This window comes from Euprymna scolopes, chromosome 34 (assembly GCF_053919585.1).
Source record: "Euprymna scolopes isolate OS-2025 chromosome 34, ASM5391958v1, whole genome shotgun sequence".
NCBI lineage: Eukaryota > Metazoa > Mollusca > Cephalopoda > Sepiida > Sepiolidae > Euprymna > Euprymna scolopes.
In genome coordinates, this window is record NC_136515.1 from 3,896,170 (window position 1) to 3,914,154 (window position 17,985).

A 17,985-nucleotide genomic window follows, 5' to 3' on the forward strand; every position below is an offset into this window, starting at 1 on the left:
TTTAAGCACCAGCTGAAAATCAAAATTAGATGTGATAGGAAAAGATTACATCCCATGACTTTTAAAAGAAGATGGATTAAAGTATGTGAGAAGAGGAGTCAAGTTTGAGTAAATACTCCCTGCTTGAACATGGCGCACGTGGTTCCTGGTCCTGTTGGACCTCAGACTCTTTAAGGTAAGCTCACTTTTAGTTTCTTAGCTGGGCAAGTGAATACCCCCTTCCGACAGAAAACTTCCAAGGCGCTCGCTCCCCATTTTTTTTTTCACCTCTGGCCTCCCCCCAATTTGCACTCATCTTGAAAGCGCATCACATAGTGATGATGAGGGGGAGAAAAGACATTTATATATCAGTTTTTATAACACATCTTGGAGAAGGGGAGACATTTCTTGTGATAGAGGAGATGGGACAAATAACTTGGAAGGGGTTACACAAGAGTTCATTACAAACGATTAACACATTAACTTTTTCGTTTTAACTAAATGATGACACAAGACAACACTTACAAAACATGATGATTGCTTTATTCATCTGATCGGCCGGTCGATGAACGTCAGGAATTCACTTGTATCTACATGGTTAATCTTCTACCCTTTTGCTTCCAAAGGGTCAACTGCCCAACTGACTGACTCTCAACTCTCTCTGATTGACTGACTAAAATTTGAACCCATAATATGGAGAAACGTCCTTTGTCTATGAGGTCAGAAGTGTGTTTTTCAAACGTGACTAATTTCACGTAGCTATGCATATGTTTGTCCAAAACACACTTCTGCAAACAAAAGAATCCTCAATTCTAAACTAACCTATTTTTAAAGAATATAATTTAATTTGCATAGTTCATTCTTTTAGCTGACATATTTAATATTCAAAATTCTAAAAGAATGAACAATCAACTCTTTTTTCCGATATAAACAATAGACTTAACTTCTCACATTCCATTTCTTAACTTTGCCTACAGGGTTCAATTCTCGTCTTATCCTAATCTCATTTTCACTTATTTAATATTCTTCTTATCTACATGGAAAGGGCTATCCCCTTTCCATGTCACATACTATTTAGAAAGGGTTGAGAGGGTCTTACTAACATCTGTTTGTACATTTTGTTTCCCCCCTCCCCCATTCCCACGCCAATGAAATTATTTTAATAAAAATGATTTATATATGTTCATATTTATTTAATTGAAAAAAAAAAAAAAAAAAAATCGATTTGGGAATCTTAAGTAGGATGACCCCTCGAATAAATGTGGTATTATAGTGATTGAAGAGTCCAAGAAAATGATAGACATATATGAGGTAAAGTGACAAGGATGACCATAGACTCTTAACTCCCCAACACTTTTGAATGGCCTAGAACCTACTTTGTTTTTGTATATTTGAGAAATAGATAAATTTTTCAAAGTGTAGTATCTGTTCTGATGCTACACTTTATCATGGCATAATCAGGTTTGACACACTGGTTCCCGTCAGATCACCAAAGTTAAGCAACGATGAGCCTGGCCAGTATCAGATGGGTGACCATTTGGGACTTCTAGGTGCTGTATATACTCTCCGCTTATCTCGGCATTGTTTCCACTCATCCTGGACTTTTCCTTGCCACTGTACTCAAGCAGTGCCGATTCAGAAGAGGTGTGGGTGGGGATGGGCAATCCTTGTCACATAATTACACGCGTTATTACCCCTACAGGGGGTATCCTATGTCTTTCGAGATTGAACGGAGGCATCATCACACTTTAAAAACTACTACATTAAAAAACCGATCTTGTGTCTACCTCTGTCCTCGTGGGGAGTAAAATAAATGGGAACAATAATTTGGTTTGGTTGTTTTGTTTTACAGCATATCAACGCTTTTTGGGTTATTTAATGCAGAGTCCAGTTTTTTTCTTTTTTTACATGGAGGTCACCACTTATTAAGGCCCTGAAGTCACTCGGGGATAAGGGTTATTACGTGTACAGTAATCAATGTGATAGTATTGTAGTAATCGTTAGTATGGGAGATTTGATAAAGTGTCTTACTTAAGGGGGCGATTCATCAGGAATTTGTTTATGTTGGACTTGAAGACATTCAAGTTGTAGTCAGGTGGGAAACAGGCAAGCCGAAGAGAGTTCCACAGACGTGCACTTCTAAGAAAGAAGCTTTGTTCATAGAATCTACGTTTTGATTTAGGCACAGGTAAAGAGTGGGGAAAATTACTGACAGTGATTTCAGCTAGACATGTTTTTCGTGAAAGATTGACAAAGGGGGACCAGAGATTGGAGCTCAGACAAGCACTTGCCATGGAAATAATGATAAAGCAAACACAAACTCGCAACGTCTCTTCTGTGAGAGAGAGGTTGGAGGGAAGAGAAAAGGGCATCCCCCACTAAGCCACGAAGTCTATTTTGTACTCTGTCAAGGCAGGATAGGCTGTTTTTAGCAGCTCCAGCCCAGATGTGGCAGCAGTACTCCATCCTTGAACGTACTTGGCTTTTATACAGATAGAGAATTGCATCAGAAGTGACATATCTTCTGGAACGGTAGAAGGATCTCACCATTTTCCCAGCAACTTGGGCAACGGACTTGATGTTCATGTTCTATTTCAGATCAGAAGTAAAGGTCAAACCCAGAAGCTTGTCAAAACATGGAGCCTCCCCAAAACGAGAGCCATCCATTTCAATTGATGCCAGATGGGAATCACAGTGTTGATGATGGGAAGATAGGTTTTAGTTATTTTTGAAATAGGATTCATGTTGCATCCAGTTATTTTGGAGAAGTTTTTCATTCTTCAAGCTTTTCGTATCTTCGATCGCTAGTTTCATAGTGTTTGTTTGAGAACAATAGTTGAAAGAAAAGTAGATGAGTAATGTTCAATTAACGTTTCCAAAAACGGTAGAAAGATATAAAAGCAAAATGAAATCTCAACTTACGGGATCCGTTTTTTTAATAGACTCGATGCAAACAAGACAGGCGGATATATTGGATCGAAATGAATGCAGCAAATCATCCTGTGCCTTGGAAACTTTACCAACTTCGTTCGTGCCTGAAAATCGACAATTTCATTTCGTTTACAAAAATAAAAAATTGTGTCATGATTTAGACTTATAATTTTGTTAATAAATTAACGTGATGTACATGTCTCTCGCTACATTTTTTTTTATCAAGGTCCGGAGGCCACCCGAGGATAAGGGTTAATGAGTGGACAGTGGTCAAAGGGAACATGTTGTAGTCATTGTTAGTTGTGGAAATTTGGTAAATTGGATTACTTAATTATTCTCATCTTCCTATGTATCTTTTGTTTAAGTCCCTTCTTTTATTATATATATTTTTTTTATTTTATTCATATTTTATTTATATATTTTTTTGTTTTTATATTTTTTTATTTTATTTATGCTTATTATATATTCTTTTGTCTACGTTTTCTTTTATCTCATCTATTTACTATCTTTATTTTTAACATCCTCCTCTTATATTATCTCTATCTAATTTCCATATAAGTATAAATAGATATGCAGATGCAAGGTGAAGAGTCAGATGACTGAAGGAGGCAACACATATGCTAAAAACATTACTAAGCACACCTAGATTTTAATAGCATTTGGGATTCTCTAATTATAGAAAAAACATTGTATACCCATAAAATTTTGGCTAAAAAAAAGGGAGATAATCTATTTTTATTAGAGTTGCCTCCCCTTTGTAAACCAATTTTTTTTTCCAAAAATTCAAAACTAAAACCACAAAAAGAGACTAACTCACAGAATACGAAAATATCAACAGAGCTAGTAACTATTCTCTTTTCTTTCCTAAACGACAACCAACATGCTTGAAGACGGTCAAAGGACAATCCGACTGAAACATTACATAAATAGCATTCAAGATAAGAACAATAGTCCAATCAATACTATAATATAAATATAAAAATCTGACTTTTTGTTTTACCTGTATTTTTTATGTGTACTTTATGTAGTTTTGTACATCTCTACATTCTCTCCCCATGTATCTTCCTTACTCTCCTGTATAAGTCCCTACTTTTATTATCTTTTTTATCTATGTCTATTATTAACATCCTCCTATATTCTTTTTTTTCTAAGCTGTCTTATGCCAGCTTTTTTAATACATATCTAAACTTGGCCTCATCATCAGCTTGAAGAAAACCGATCCAAGAAACCCCATCATTTCCCATCATCACTATAAATAGGCAGAGCTTAGACGTAGTTTATCAATTTCAATGTCTCAGGCCTATCTCTTGATGTAGAACTCAACAAGCACATCAGAAAGTCATTAACCACTCTTGCAAAATTGACAATTCGTGTGTGGAAAAAAAACAAAAAAACATCTCACCATCTCCACAAAAATGAACATTTTAAACATTCATTTTTAATTAAAAGAAAAAAATTTGAATTACTTTGTTTTCTTTTAGTTCTTTCTTATAAATTTTTGGTATTTTTTGCTTCTGTTGTATTGTCGGTTCATGCAACGATTTAATAAACATAAATATCGTGAATATTTTACATGGGAATCATCAACGGTCACGGGACATCGTACAAATGTGATGACAGCTACTGTATCCGGAAGTGAGGGATCAATTTAGTAGAATGTTATAATTAAAAAGTGATCGCCAATGGTAAAAGTCATTAAAACTACTATATTTCTTTTACAAAGTTTTTTTTTGCTAACCTAAAAGTCTGTAATCAATGATAATTCCACAGAAAAAATTTTTTAAAAGTGAAAAGCAAATCATTTACAGGTATGGTGCAAACTTGTCCAGGTCTGCTGTGTGTGTGAGTGTGAGTGTGCATGTGTATAAATAAGGCAAGTTTCTTTTTGCATGCAGCCTACCCAAAATTAAGTCTCAGTTGCTTGAGAAAAAGAGAACATCCAAAAGAGAAAGAATGAAAGTATCTTTATCTTTCGCTTGCTCAGTCAAAAAGAATTGTCTTGACCAATAAGATAAGTCTATTTTAGAATACAAGGGATCTAGTTTATTGTTATCTATAATATAAAGGACAGCTGTTTGTGTGTTTGTATATCTGGCTAAAACTAAAAAAAACAAAAACAAATACACACAAAGTTGGTATTATCTGAACCAGCGTTGTTCTGGATGAATAATATCTATAAAAAAAAAAATTTTTTAAATGAAGTATTGCTTATATATATATTTTTTTTCTCACAGATTTGAAACAATGGCCAAAAAATGGCAACTGACTCACAGAAATATGAAAATATCTACATAGCAAATAACTTTTCTCCTTTCTTTTCAAAACAACCGACATTCCTGATAAAGGTCGAAGGACAATCTAACGGAAATGTTGTACAAACAACACTCAAGATGAGAACAATAGTCCGATCAATACAAATAATATAAACAATCAGCCCTCATCTCAAAACTTCAGGACTTTAATGAAAGGTTGTTGTCCAGAATTTCCCTAATATCAAAAAATAACATTTTTTTAAATTTGTATGATGTACAGATAACTGAATGAAAATATCATATTCCAAAAATCATAAATTCATCAAATAGTTTTCTTTTTAGATAAGAAAATCAAATTCTTTAAGTAAGCAAAAGGGACTGTCTTGTGTCGCCATCTTGAAGAAACATGGGAAGATAATTTCACAATAATTCAAACTTGCAAGATTAACCTTGTAATGATGACAATTTCCCATTAATCGTTTAAAAATGATTTTCTTTATAAAAATAAAACTAATTGATCAGTTTATATGTGATTTTTGGAATATGTGTCATGGATACCTACATCATAACGATTTTTCTGTAATTTCTTTTTTAATATCAGTGGTATTCTGGACAAACAGAAAAATGAAATTGTTACCGTAAGTTCCAGAGTAGCCTTTAAAGACAGTTTCAAGAACATTAACAGCCAATTCTTCCTCAGAAGAGTCAGCATCATCTGATAGAGCTGGAACAGATTGGAGATGTTTCTGCACAGATTCTTGCATCTGACAACTTGCTTCTTCAAAGCGTTTCGCAGCAGTTTTTGAAGGTGCCGTTTCTTTAACGCCTGTAAAAAAAAAAATTAGAAGAATTTTATATTAAAAAAAACAAAAAAAAAAACAAAACTGTTACACTAAAAATATAAAGAATTGTAAACTGACTTCTACCTTTTCATCTTCATTTATGAATGGCGATGGTGGTTATGGCATGGACTGACGACCTGGATTTTCCACGTTCGAATCCAGGTTGTCCCACAAAAAATCACTTTGATTTAAGGTGCTGGCAACCTTCATATGGTCTATCCTGCAAAGTACCTGATGTCTTTCTAGATATAATTCCGACAAGAAAAATATCAAGGAAACCAATGCCAACAATATAATCTTTGGATCCATCAATAATATAAATCTCAATCGCCGGTTAGTGTGCGTTTACGTATGTATGTATGTAAGCATGTTTGTACGTATGTATGTATGTTTGTTTATCTTGCTAAAACTTTCCACACATGCAACCAACATTGACAAAATTGGTGTCGTATGAAAGCTCAATCTTTTGGCGGACAAATATCCAAAAAATTAGCCAAAAAAAATTCATTCTTTCACCGTCAACTCAACAGTTTTCTCCAAGGAGGGGTCACTTTTTTTCGTCGACATTTCTGCAAAGTCATTCACACCACACGACATCGTCATACGCATAACACGTTATTTCGAAGGCCATGACGTCATAAGTCGCATGGGCAAGACAACCAAACAGTTTCTTTTTTTTTTTTTACCTCCTTTTCCTTTTAGTGTTACAAGTTTGAGCCTGGCTATTGTGGCTAAATTTTTTTTTTTGTGTGCTTGCATGGGTACTCACGGTTGTTTATTTTTTATAGGGACTTAGGTTGCTCAATATCCATGCTAATTTTTTTTTTTTGCTTGCACAATTTTGCTTTCGGTTTCACTTCTGGCTGATGGTACCCAAACGATACCCTGACCCCGTTGTCACAATTATTTTTTTAATTTAAAGTGGATTTTACGATCTGGCAATCTACCCCCCCCCACACCCACCCCTTCCCATTTTTTTTTTTTTTTTACAACCGGGCTACTAGTTTCCAAGAAACTCATGTCCATGAAAAACTTTTATGCATATGAAAAATTTTTTAAATATGTATATACACAATTTACTCCTAAATTAACTGTTCATTATGAATTTTGGAGGAGACGTAAGGGGTTCAAATGTGGGTTATGTTAATTTAGTTTTATGTGGAAAGGGCAAAGAAGGGTCAAAGTCCTATGTGAAAATTCAGATACTTTTTATTTTATTTTCTTTATTGATTTTATATTATAATAAGGTTATATATATATATATATATATATATATAACCTTATAATATAAAATCAATAAAGAAAATAAATATATATATATATATATATATATATATATATATATACACACATTATAAAACTCAAATGACCTTGTAACAGGTGTTGTAACCCAACATCCGGTTTACGACTTTTAGTTGTGCATGCGTAAATAAACAAATAATGAACGCGACAATAAAACGTATGATTTTACTGTGTACGTTTTCAGCGTCCCAATTGTTTTTGTTTTCGTGTTTAAATTATCCAAATAAACAATTGTTAATACTTTCTGCATTTTTTTTACAGCGTTCATTTCCGTATTACGTTTAAGTTATTTTAACGCAATTCTCTAACAAATAAATCTACTTTAATCCGTTGACAACCATAAGAGCATTTTACAACGGCGATTTACCCACCGCCTTCATTTTCTAACACACCTTTCTTAAAAAAACATTCATACATTTTCTTCTACACTATCAACATAAATAAATAACCCCGAAAATATTTTTTTTTAATTTGCATTACAAATAAATAATCAATACGACAATAAAGTGTATTGTTGTACTGTATATGTTTTCAGCATCCCAAAACCTTGATTCCAGTAAAGCAACTGGCCCTGACGGTATTCCAATTATAGTACTCGAAAAACTTCAACCAGAACTTGCCCCCATACTTACAAAACTGTTTAAGCATTGCCTTAAGGAGAAGTGCTTTCCAACACCCTGGAAAACCTCATCAGTATGCCCTGTATTTAAGAATTCAGGTGATAAGTCATCTCTCTCTCAGTACAGACGAATAAGTCTTCTGTGTGTCATGAGTAAGTTGCTGGAATCCATATTAAATAGAGAAGTAGTCAACCACCTCAGCAGAAATAATGACTAGTGACATGCAATAATGATTAGTGACATGCAATATGCTTTCCGTTCTGCTAGGTCAACAGCTAACGGTTATATCTCATAGGATTAGTGAATCTCTTGACAAAGGCGTCATTTCTAGGGAAATTACTTTTAACATATCAAAGGCCTTCGATAAGGTATGGCATAAGGGCCTACTTTGCAAGATTTCCAGCTACGGTATAAATGGAAATGTTTTCTCAATCATTAAATCATTTCTCTCTGATAGGCTCATAAGAGTAGTGGTTGATGAGCAGAAATCAGAGGCCCACAGTATTAATGCTGGAGTCCCTCAGGGATCCATCCTGGGCCCAACTCTCTTCCTGATCTACATCAATGATCTCCCAAAACACATACTTAAATCATTCGTTGACATCTATGCTGATGACACGACCATCTATGGCAACAAATCAAAGACCATAAATGACAAAGTTCTCTCTGATTCTCTTTCCTCTGATCTTGAACGTGTGGTACAGTGGGGGAAGAGGTGGCTGGTACTCTTTAATGCATCTCCTATCTTTACATCATAAATGCTCTGATCCCCATCTGGCATCAATTGAAATGGATGGCTCTCGTCTAGAGGAGGCTCTATGTTTTGATAAACTTCTGGGTTTGACCTTTACTCCTGATCTGAAATGGAACACGTACATCAAGTCTGTTGCCAAGGTTGCTGGGAAAATGGTGGGATCCTTCTACCGCTCCAGAAGATATCTCACTACTGATGCAATTCTCTATCTATATAAAAGCCAAGTCTGTCCAAAGATGGAGTACTGCTGCGATATCTGGGCAGGAGCTGCTAAAAACAGCCTATCCTGCCTTGACAGAGTACAAAATAGACTTTGTGGCTTAGTGGGGAATGTCCTTTTCTCTACCCTGCAACCTCTTTCCCACAGAAGAGACGTTGCGAGCCTGTCTTTGCTTTATCGTTATTTTCATGGAAGTGCTCGTCTGAGCTCCAATATCTGCCCCCCCTCGCTAATCTTTCACAAAAAACACCCGTCTAGCTGAAACCACTGTCAATAATTTTCCCCACTCCTTATCTGTGCCTAAATCAAAACATAGATTCCATGAACAAAGCTTGTTTCTTAGAACTGCACGCCAGTGGAACTCTCTGCCGCTTGCCTGTTTCCCTCCTGACTTCAACTTGGATGTCTTCAAGTCCAATGTAAACAAATTCCTGATGAACCGCCTCCTTAAGTAATGACACTTTATCAAATCTCCAATATGAACGAATAATACAACACTACCTCATTGATTACTGTACACACAATAACCCTTATCCCGAGTGGCTACTGGTTCTTGATAAGCGGTGACCTCCATGTAAAAAAAAAAAAAATTGTTTTTTTTTGCGTTTAAATAAGATATATCAAAATTTGAATTCAACTTTATTATGGTATCTGTTCAGTGCACATTTACCTATAAGTATGGCAAACCACTTATAATTCAATGACTAAGTTTCTTTTTCAAAAATAAACAATTATAAACAGAACGACTCATAGAAATCTATCTATATTCTTTTTTTCATTTTAATATACTTTCATAGAACTGTTTCTGTTATGTCACAAAAAACTAGACACCGCCAAAAATGGCCGAAAAATCAAGTTGTTTTTTAAAACAAAATTACATTTATTAAAATCCATTATTTCTGAGTAACTTTTTTTCCAGAAAGATAAAACCCTGAATTTTATCATATAGAAAGCAGAATAATGTAAAATTTTTTCTACTATTTTTAATTAAATTTTAAATGTTAAATTTTCTCCAAAAGTTAACAATTGGCATTTTTTGTCTTGCACAAAAACGTATATAAATAGTTAAAAAAAAGAAAAAAAAAAAAAAAGAAAAAAAAAAGTTTTTTTAAAAGAATTAGGGCGATTTTCTATGAGAATATGCAAAAATATTATAATATAAGAACCTGGATTTCAAATAATTCCACTTATTCATATAGGCAACCAGTTACTTCGCGTCGATTTGATACAATGTTTACATTGATAAAAAGCAAACTATGGAAGACCAAACAGGCCAAAAGAACTTATTTTTCAGTGACGAAAATTTCAATGTATTATTAACGCTGAGGCTGGCCAGTACCAGATGGGTAACCATTTGTATGAGTTTGGTTATTAATGTGTATGTGGGTCACGCTCCCCAAAATGGGGGGGGGGCAATTTAAAGCAGATTAAAAAAAATTATTTCAGGGCGTTTGGTCCACTGTAGTCAAAAGGTGGCAAACATTTTCAAACGGGATCGAAAAAAATGATATTTTTAACACAAAAGGCACAATATTTATCGTTTTTTTTTTGTATCGATTCTTCAAAGCATTCCCTGTTTAATAATGGTCATGCATTATTCGGCTCGCTAAAAAACAAATTGTTAATTTATTTATCAAAAATTTTAAAATGGCTTTTTTCATATAAATATTAAAAAAAATTTTTTTTGTTTTGTTTAACTTTAATTATTTTACTTAACATATTCACCGAATTTCACACTTCAAAACTCAAAAGCGGGATAATTAAACACAATCGAAGTTCTGATATTCAGACATCAAGATATGCTAACAAGTTTTTTTTTTACAGCAACACAATGTTTTGTTCAGTTTCAGATGATTATTTTAAGCATATTTGGACCCCCCTCAAAACAAGGGGGGGGGTTGTAAGCAAAAAAAAATAAATAAATATCGTTTATGAAAAATAAGTACACTGTTATAAAGTTCGTTCTTCTCTTGATAATCGCTGAAAATTTCATATTGATTGGATAATTACCTGATTTTTGGTAGATTTTTAAAAAGACGGTCCATCAAAAAGTACTTACTTGCTCCCCCCTCCCCAAGTTTTGGCTGTGCCTACAAAAAACTATTTTCTTTACGTCACAAGTGTCACGCTCATAAATTAATTCCATAGCTAATATAACATACTGACCCAACGGGTCACAACTAGTCTAGTATATATATATAAAAACAAATAATGACAAATGTCTATATTCCAAATTTCAAGATGTTAACCATCTAACAATTTATTCTTTAAAGTATATTTGGTACTGCCGAGATAATAAAATAAGATGATAAATTTATTGGGTACTTACCCCAGGCGTTTTTTGTGGCATGATGGTTTGTTTGGTCAACTGTCGTTTTTCTCCGGCCAGCTTGTTGGTTTTCATCTGTTTCATTCATTTTTTTCCACGGACCAGTTCCATTATTTTGGTTGACCATTCCTCTGCCCCGGCCACGGCCATGTTTACGGAGAAATGCAGGTTTCTTTTCCATGATTAAAATAGTGTACAAGAAACTAACCTGCAGAGTAGAATGTTAATATGACAAAAAAAAAATGTCAATCTTTTATGTACACCCTACAGATCTTGATACTCATGCAGAGACGGTACTATGCTGAAGCCGAAGTTTCATTGCTTTTTTCAGGTAGATAACGTAAACTGAACTGCTGAGATATGTCAAAACGCTTAGCCAATGCAATTCAAGGAAGCAGATAAAAAAAATTTTCATCAACGAAAACATCAGACATAGCTAAAGAAAACATGGTACCTTCTCTACATAAGTATCTTGTTAGATGAAAGTACAGAATCATTGCAAAACACCCTTCCCTCCCCATTTGAAGAATGGATTTCTAAATAATAACGTTATTTCAGCACATTACCTTCTCTGCATAAAATCACGATAAAATTTCATTAAACCACTAAAAAAAAGAAAAAAAAAAAAAAAAAAAAAAATCCAAAACTTTCATTTCACAAACATTTTCTGATCACTTTTTGCATTGTTTTCAAAGTTTTTCAGTCAGCACCTTCTGGTGATTTATGGGTTCTGCTGGCCGTTGTCCACAAAATCACGATACCTTCTCTATAGGTATACGCAGACTTTTCTTTGTTCTTGTTTTTTAATAAGGGAAGAATAATTCTAGGCAAGGGTCACATTCTTAATTAAATACATATAATAAATATAAAGTAAAACTACTTTAAATCCTAATTGAAACCGGTTAGCTAACCTTTCCAGTTTTTTTATTTTTAAATTCATCATGTTTAACACACAAAAATACACACCAAATCGTTTTCTTCTGCTTTTTTTTTTATTTAAGTTGTTTTTTTAAGTTCTTTTGTTACATGAAAAGGGACAGACCCCAGTAACTAAAAGAGCAAACTAGATAAGTTTTAAAATGATATTTGGAAAAGGTTAGAATTGAACCCAGTAAGAAAAGTTTAAAAAAAAAATACACATTGAAATCCTAGGAATGCAGAACGATTGTCATTGTTCTTGAAAATAACTAAATATTATTTACGTCAGAGAAAGATATTTAATTCAGGAATGCAGTTATTGTTCATTCTTTTAAAAATAACTGGATATTAAATATGTCAGTTAAAAGAATGGACAAGGCGAGTTTATGAATAATGATTAAAAATAGGTTAGATATTGAACGATTAAATTTGGGAATTCTTTGTTTGTTTTAAGATATCTCACTACTGATGCAATTTTCTATCTCTATAAAAGCCAAGTATGTCCAAGGATGGAATACTGCTGCCATATCTGGGCATGAGCTGCTAAAAACAGCCTATCCTGCCTTGACAGAGTACAAAATAGACTTTGTGGCTTAGTGGGGGATGCCCTTTTCTCTACCCTGCAACCTCTTTCCCACAGAAGAGACGTTGCGGGCCTATCCTTGTTTTATCGCTATTTCCATCGCAGGTGCTCGTCTTAACTCCAATCTCTGGTCCCCCCTCGCCAATCTTTCACGAAAAACGCCCGTCTAGCTGAATCCACTGTGAAAAATTTCCCCCACTCTATATCTGTGCCTAAATCAAGACGGGGATTCTATGAACAAAGCTTCTTTCTTAGAACTGCACGCCTGTGGAACTCTGTTCCGTCTGCCTGCTTCCCACCTGACTACAACCTGGATGTCTTCAAGTCCAACGTTAACAAATTCCTAATGAACCACCCTCTTAAGTAAACACTTCATCAAATAGATACTAGATAAGTTCCAAAATGATATTTGGAAAAGGTTAGAATCGAACGCAGTAAGAAAATTTAAAAAAAGAATAGATATTGAAATCCTAGGAATGTAGGACATTGTCATTGTTCTTGCAAATAACTAAATATTATGTCAGAGTTAGATATGAACAATGCAGTTTAGAAATAATGATGAAATAAATAGGTTATAAATGAAACAACTCATTTAGGAATTTCTTTGTTACGAGAGGCATGTGGATGCATGTGCAAAGCGCACGTGTAATTTGAAACGTGAGGGAATCACATTGTTTGACATCATAAAGGAAAGAAAATTCCAATATATTGAGATGAGTTCGAGTCAGTTAGAGAGACAGAGTCAGAAAGCGACTTAGTGAGATCCAAGACAGAAAGGAGAAGAGTCGGTCAGCCTAGGAGCTGATGCCCTTGGAGGCGAAGGGGAGAAGAGAAACCATGTAGTCGTACAAGCTTGAATTCCTGATTCATCACTCAGCCGGCTAGATGAATAAAGAATCACCATCTATATTTTGTAAACTGCTGGTCTTCGTGTCTTCATTACAACTGAAAGGTAAATGTGTTTTTGTTGATCATCTGTAAATGAACTATGTATAACCCTCTTCAAGTATCGTCTGGTCCCCTCCGCAATCATCAATAATGTATTCCCTTCTCATATGTGAAAGAACTGTATAAATGTCTCTCCTCAGTCTGTATTAATAATATGCACAAATAGAATTATTGCCACCGTTGGTGCTGTCATACAAACGTCGTCGTTGTGTAACAGTGTCACATAACTGTCTCGTCTTCTGATATACTCCCTGATATGTCACAATATGTTCCCGACTACATAACACTTTAAGGTTCTTTTTTGTTTGTTTGTTTTTTAAAGTTTCTTTTATGCATATTTCGTTTGTTTTTCTTGCAATCCGTTTTTTCCATTTGGCAGGTCAATGTTTGAACGCTCTGTTTGAGTCTAAAAAGAAATTTGCCAATTGCGAACGTTTTTGACTTCCATGAGCCGTCTTCAGACAAATGATGAATTAAAAATTGCGTTTATTATATTTATTGAAAAGTTGTTTGAAATCATTAAAAGCACTTAAGCATGCATTATCCCTCATATTGAGCCTGATTGATAGTCGGTTTGTTTATGCAGATGAGTAGGGCTTCAATGATTGAGAGGTGCAAGTTACAATGTGAGACGACTAAAATGACCATATTTTTATTAATATGTTTCTAAATTCGTTTTTGGGAATGTCATGTGCTACAAGGTGTTGGTAGATGGAGCTGTTAAGGGAAGGCAGCTGACATGTTAGCCGGCGAGATATACTGGTTCAAATCATGCCAATGTACGAGTTGTTTTTGGAGAAATTCCCCTATACCTAAAAATCTCCACCCTGCAACCTCTCTCCCACAGAAGAGATGTTGCGAGCCTATCCTTGTTTTATCGTTATTTCCATGGCAGGTGCTCATCTGAACTCCATTCTCTGGTCCCCCCTCGCCAATCTTTCACGAAAAATACCCGTCTAGCTGAATCCACTGTGAAAAATTTCCCACACTCTTTATCTGTGCCTAAATCAAAACGTGGATTCCATGAACAAAGCTTCTTTCCTAGAACTGCACGCCTGTGGAACTTTGTTCCGTCTGCCTACTTCCCACCTGACTACAACTTGGATGTCTTCAAATCCAACGTAAACAAATTCCTAATGAACCGCCCCCTTAAGTAAACACTTCATCAAATCTCCACACTAACGTAATGTACTTGCAATAACCCTTATCCCTGAGTGGCTTCCGAACCTTGATAAGTGGTGATGGTGACCACCGTGTAAAAAAAAAAAAAACGTACACGGCATTGCTAGTTTTTAGTAAATTGTTGTCGGGTGTCAAGTTATTGCTTATAAATAAATTGTTTTAAATTTTTATATTAAATAAATAATGAATCTAAGTGTAGAATTTGTTTCAAAGGTGGAAATATGTTTCTGTATCATAATATAAAGACGGTGATTTAAATTGACACCATCCTTTCGGAAGTCAGGTATACATTTTCAAAATGTCATTTTGCAACTGACATCCCATGTCAATATTAAGTAAAAACGTTCAAAAATATTAATTGATATTTAACTTTAACGTCATTTTAAATAATGAAAATAAAATAATTAATTTAAACGTAATAAAATATTATCCATATGTTAAAAAAAAAAACAAAAAAAAAACTTGTCGAATACGTGTAGATAAAAATCTAATTTCTTGATCATCCGGTGTTTGTTAAGTTTTTGTTTTTTGTTTTTCAATAAGGCATATCGTTCTTTACATATCCGATGTTTTAATTAAAAAAATAAACCGTATAAATCACATCTTTTTTTTTTTTAATAAAGGAATAAAAATTAAAAAACAAACAAACAGATAAATGTATTTAGTAAACAATTTTAAAAAGACTAAAATATCTATTTGACGTGTCGCGTGTCCTGCCCGCTTATCCACTATCAGTGAACATTAAAAAAAAAAAAACTATACTAAATAAACAAAACCCAAATTATTTTATAGTCTACACATATATATATGCAGTTAGAAAGCCGCTCGTCTCAAATATACCTATTACAAATATCGTTTTGCCATCATAAATAGAAAAATACTTACATGAAAAACGTACAAAGCAGACGATTCAGCCGATAGCGGCCATCTTGTAAAAATGCATCATGGGAGATAACATCCGGATTACTATTAATTTAAACAATTTTTTTTTTTTTTTAATAAAAATGTTTAAACAATTTTTTTATTTATTTAAAATAGTTTTAAATATTTAAAATTAACAATATATACACTTTTATATTTATTATTACTTAAGCGAATCCGTCACTTACGATACTACTTTTTAAAATTCATTTTCATGTTCCGTATCTTATAGTGAAAGATTTTTTTTTGTTTTACAGTGATTATAACATAATCTGCACACCGCTAGCTTAATCGTGATGGTTTTACTCAAATTATTTATTTTTAATGATTTTAAATTTTTTGTACGATTAAAACTAATATTTTCTTCCTATTTATTAACTGTCGTCTGCTGCATTGACTGAGCGTTTTGCCATATTCCGGCGGTTTACGTAAGCTCACGGAAAATGCCGAAGCAACATTGACAGAAAAACGAGTCGTTCTCTGCATAAGTACCAAAAACTCCTTAAAACAGTAACATTTTTTAGAAAAAATGTTTTCAAAAAGTTTCTTACAAAAAAAGAATAAAACAAAAAATGTTTTCATTTGTTGTTACATTATTTTTCAAAGAAATACATATTTATTCATGAAACTTACAGTAGATTGATTTTATAATTCAATTATTATATTTCCATTTTTTTTTCATATTAAAATTACTATACGATAAATGTTTTTCTTTTTTTTTTTGTTTTTAGCGTCTTAAAATTCGATCAGCGCTCGGCAGACTTCGGTGGTTTCCGCAAGGTACCGGAACAAACCGAAACGACATTCACGGAAAAAAACGGACCGTTCTCTGCATAAGTATTTAAAATAGTTTTAAATATTAAAAGTTGACAATATATACATTTTTATAATGTTCATTATTTGTAATGATATAAAAAAAAAAAATAAAAAAAACTAAGAAAAAAAAAAAAAAATGAAGTCTCGCGAAACGTTAGTTGATGACGGAGAAGGTGAGGCAACTGGTTTAGCGTCTTCCGTTCCGAGTTGTGTTATTTTCACGGCGAGAATTATTTCAAATGACTGAGAGGAAATTAAATTAACTTTTTCTTAAGTATTGCTTATGAATTCACATAAGGATCAAAATAGTCCAGGCGGAGACCAAGCCGCAAGGTAAGTAATTTAGTTATGTCGTTATATATATATATATATGTGTGTGTGTATATATATATATATATATATATATATATATATATATATATATATATATAAAAACAAAGCCGTTTCTTTTTGGTAATAAATAATGTTTCCAGTCTAGCAGGAGGCGGTCACAAAATGAGGGTTTATTTTCGTAATGCTTATTTAACTTGTAAAACCACGAATCAAGAATGGTTCGAACTAAAATACAATTTTTATGGACTCTATTTAGGATGGGGGATCTTTTATTTAATTAATTACAAAGTTTGTTTGTGGTTGTTTTTATTTTTAAGCGGCGTAAACGTCTTATTTCGTCTGAGTAGTCAAACCTCCATTTCTGTCTTGTTTTATGGAGCTGCAAAAAAACAAAAAAAAACTCCTTAAAAAGCCGACAAAATGTCTTGATTTTTTTTTTTTTTTTATATATTATTGTTGATGATTTTTAAAATTTATTAGATTATTTATATATCTGGAACTTTATATATATATATTTTTTTTTTCTATAGTCTACAATGTTTTTAATTTTTTTAAAACTAGTTATTTTGTTTATATATATATATATATATATATATATATATATATATATATATATATACATACATACAACATCCAAGTTGGATACGAAGTAGACGTTTTCATTTCATTATTTTGCAAAATTTAAACTTAAAAATTTACCAAATAAATAATTAATTTAATATTTTTATTCCTAAAATATCATTTAATTACTGATCTCATTTAATTAAACTAATTTACATGTTTTTTTGATCAAGAAATTGCGACTTTTTTTTTTGTGACTGGGGAAATTAAAATTGGGAAACAGTGTCTTTATTTTTTGTTTACAATTTATTTGTCAAGACGAGAACATTTTTTCTTTTTTTTTTTTTGTTAATTGTTCGATGCTTATGCACTTTTGTTACCGTGCTATTTTATTTTATTCTTTTTTTTAATGGTATTTTCAAGTTAAATTCAAGTTTTACGATATCTTTTTCTGGTACTAGGCAAGTGCCCTTATTGATCCGTGCTGAAATAAT

The 17,985-nt window shown here is 33.1% G+C and overlaps 2 protein-coding genes across 2 annotated transcripts in view; one reads left to right on the forward strand and one right to left on the reverse strand.

The window, feature by feature from the left end:
* LOC145259088 (NF-X1-type zinc finger protein NFXL1-like) overlaps positions 1-15,828 on the reverse strand; it is a 72,713-nt gene extending 56,885 nt beyond the window's left edge. Inside the window, exons 1-4 of the mRNA XM_080116731.1 lie at positions 15,746-15,828; positions 11,230-11,437; positions 5,800-5,988; positions 2,902-3,014 (exon numbers count right to left, since the gene is read on the reverse strand). Coding sequence (XP_079972857.1) covers positions 2,902-3,014; positions 5,800-5,988; positions 11,230-11,410 — 483 coding nt within the window. The 5' untranslated portion in view covers positions 11,411-11,437; positions 15,746-15,828. The remainder of the gene's footprint in view (positions 1-2,901; positions 3,015-5,799; positions 5,989-11,229; positions 11,438-15,745) is intronic.
* A 910-nt stretch (positions 15,829-16,738) lies between these two features.
* LOC145259091 (ubiquitin-protein ligase E3A-like) overlaps positions 16,739-17,985 on the forward strand; it is a 78,850-nt gene continuing 77,603 nt past the window's right edge. The window contains exon 1 of the mRNA XM_080116736.1: positions 16,739-16,930. Coding sequence (XP_079972862.1) covers positions 16,881-16,930 — 50 coding nt within the window. The 5' untranslated portion in view covers positions 16,739-16,880. The remainder of the gene's footprint in view (positions 16,931-17,985) is intronic.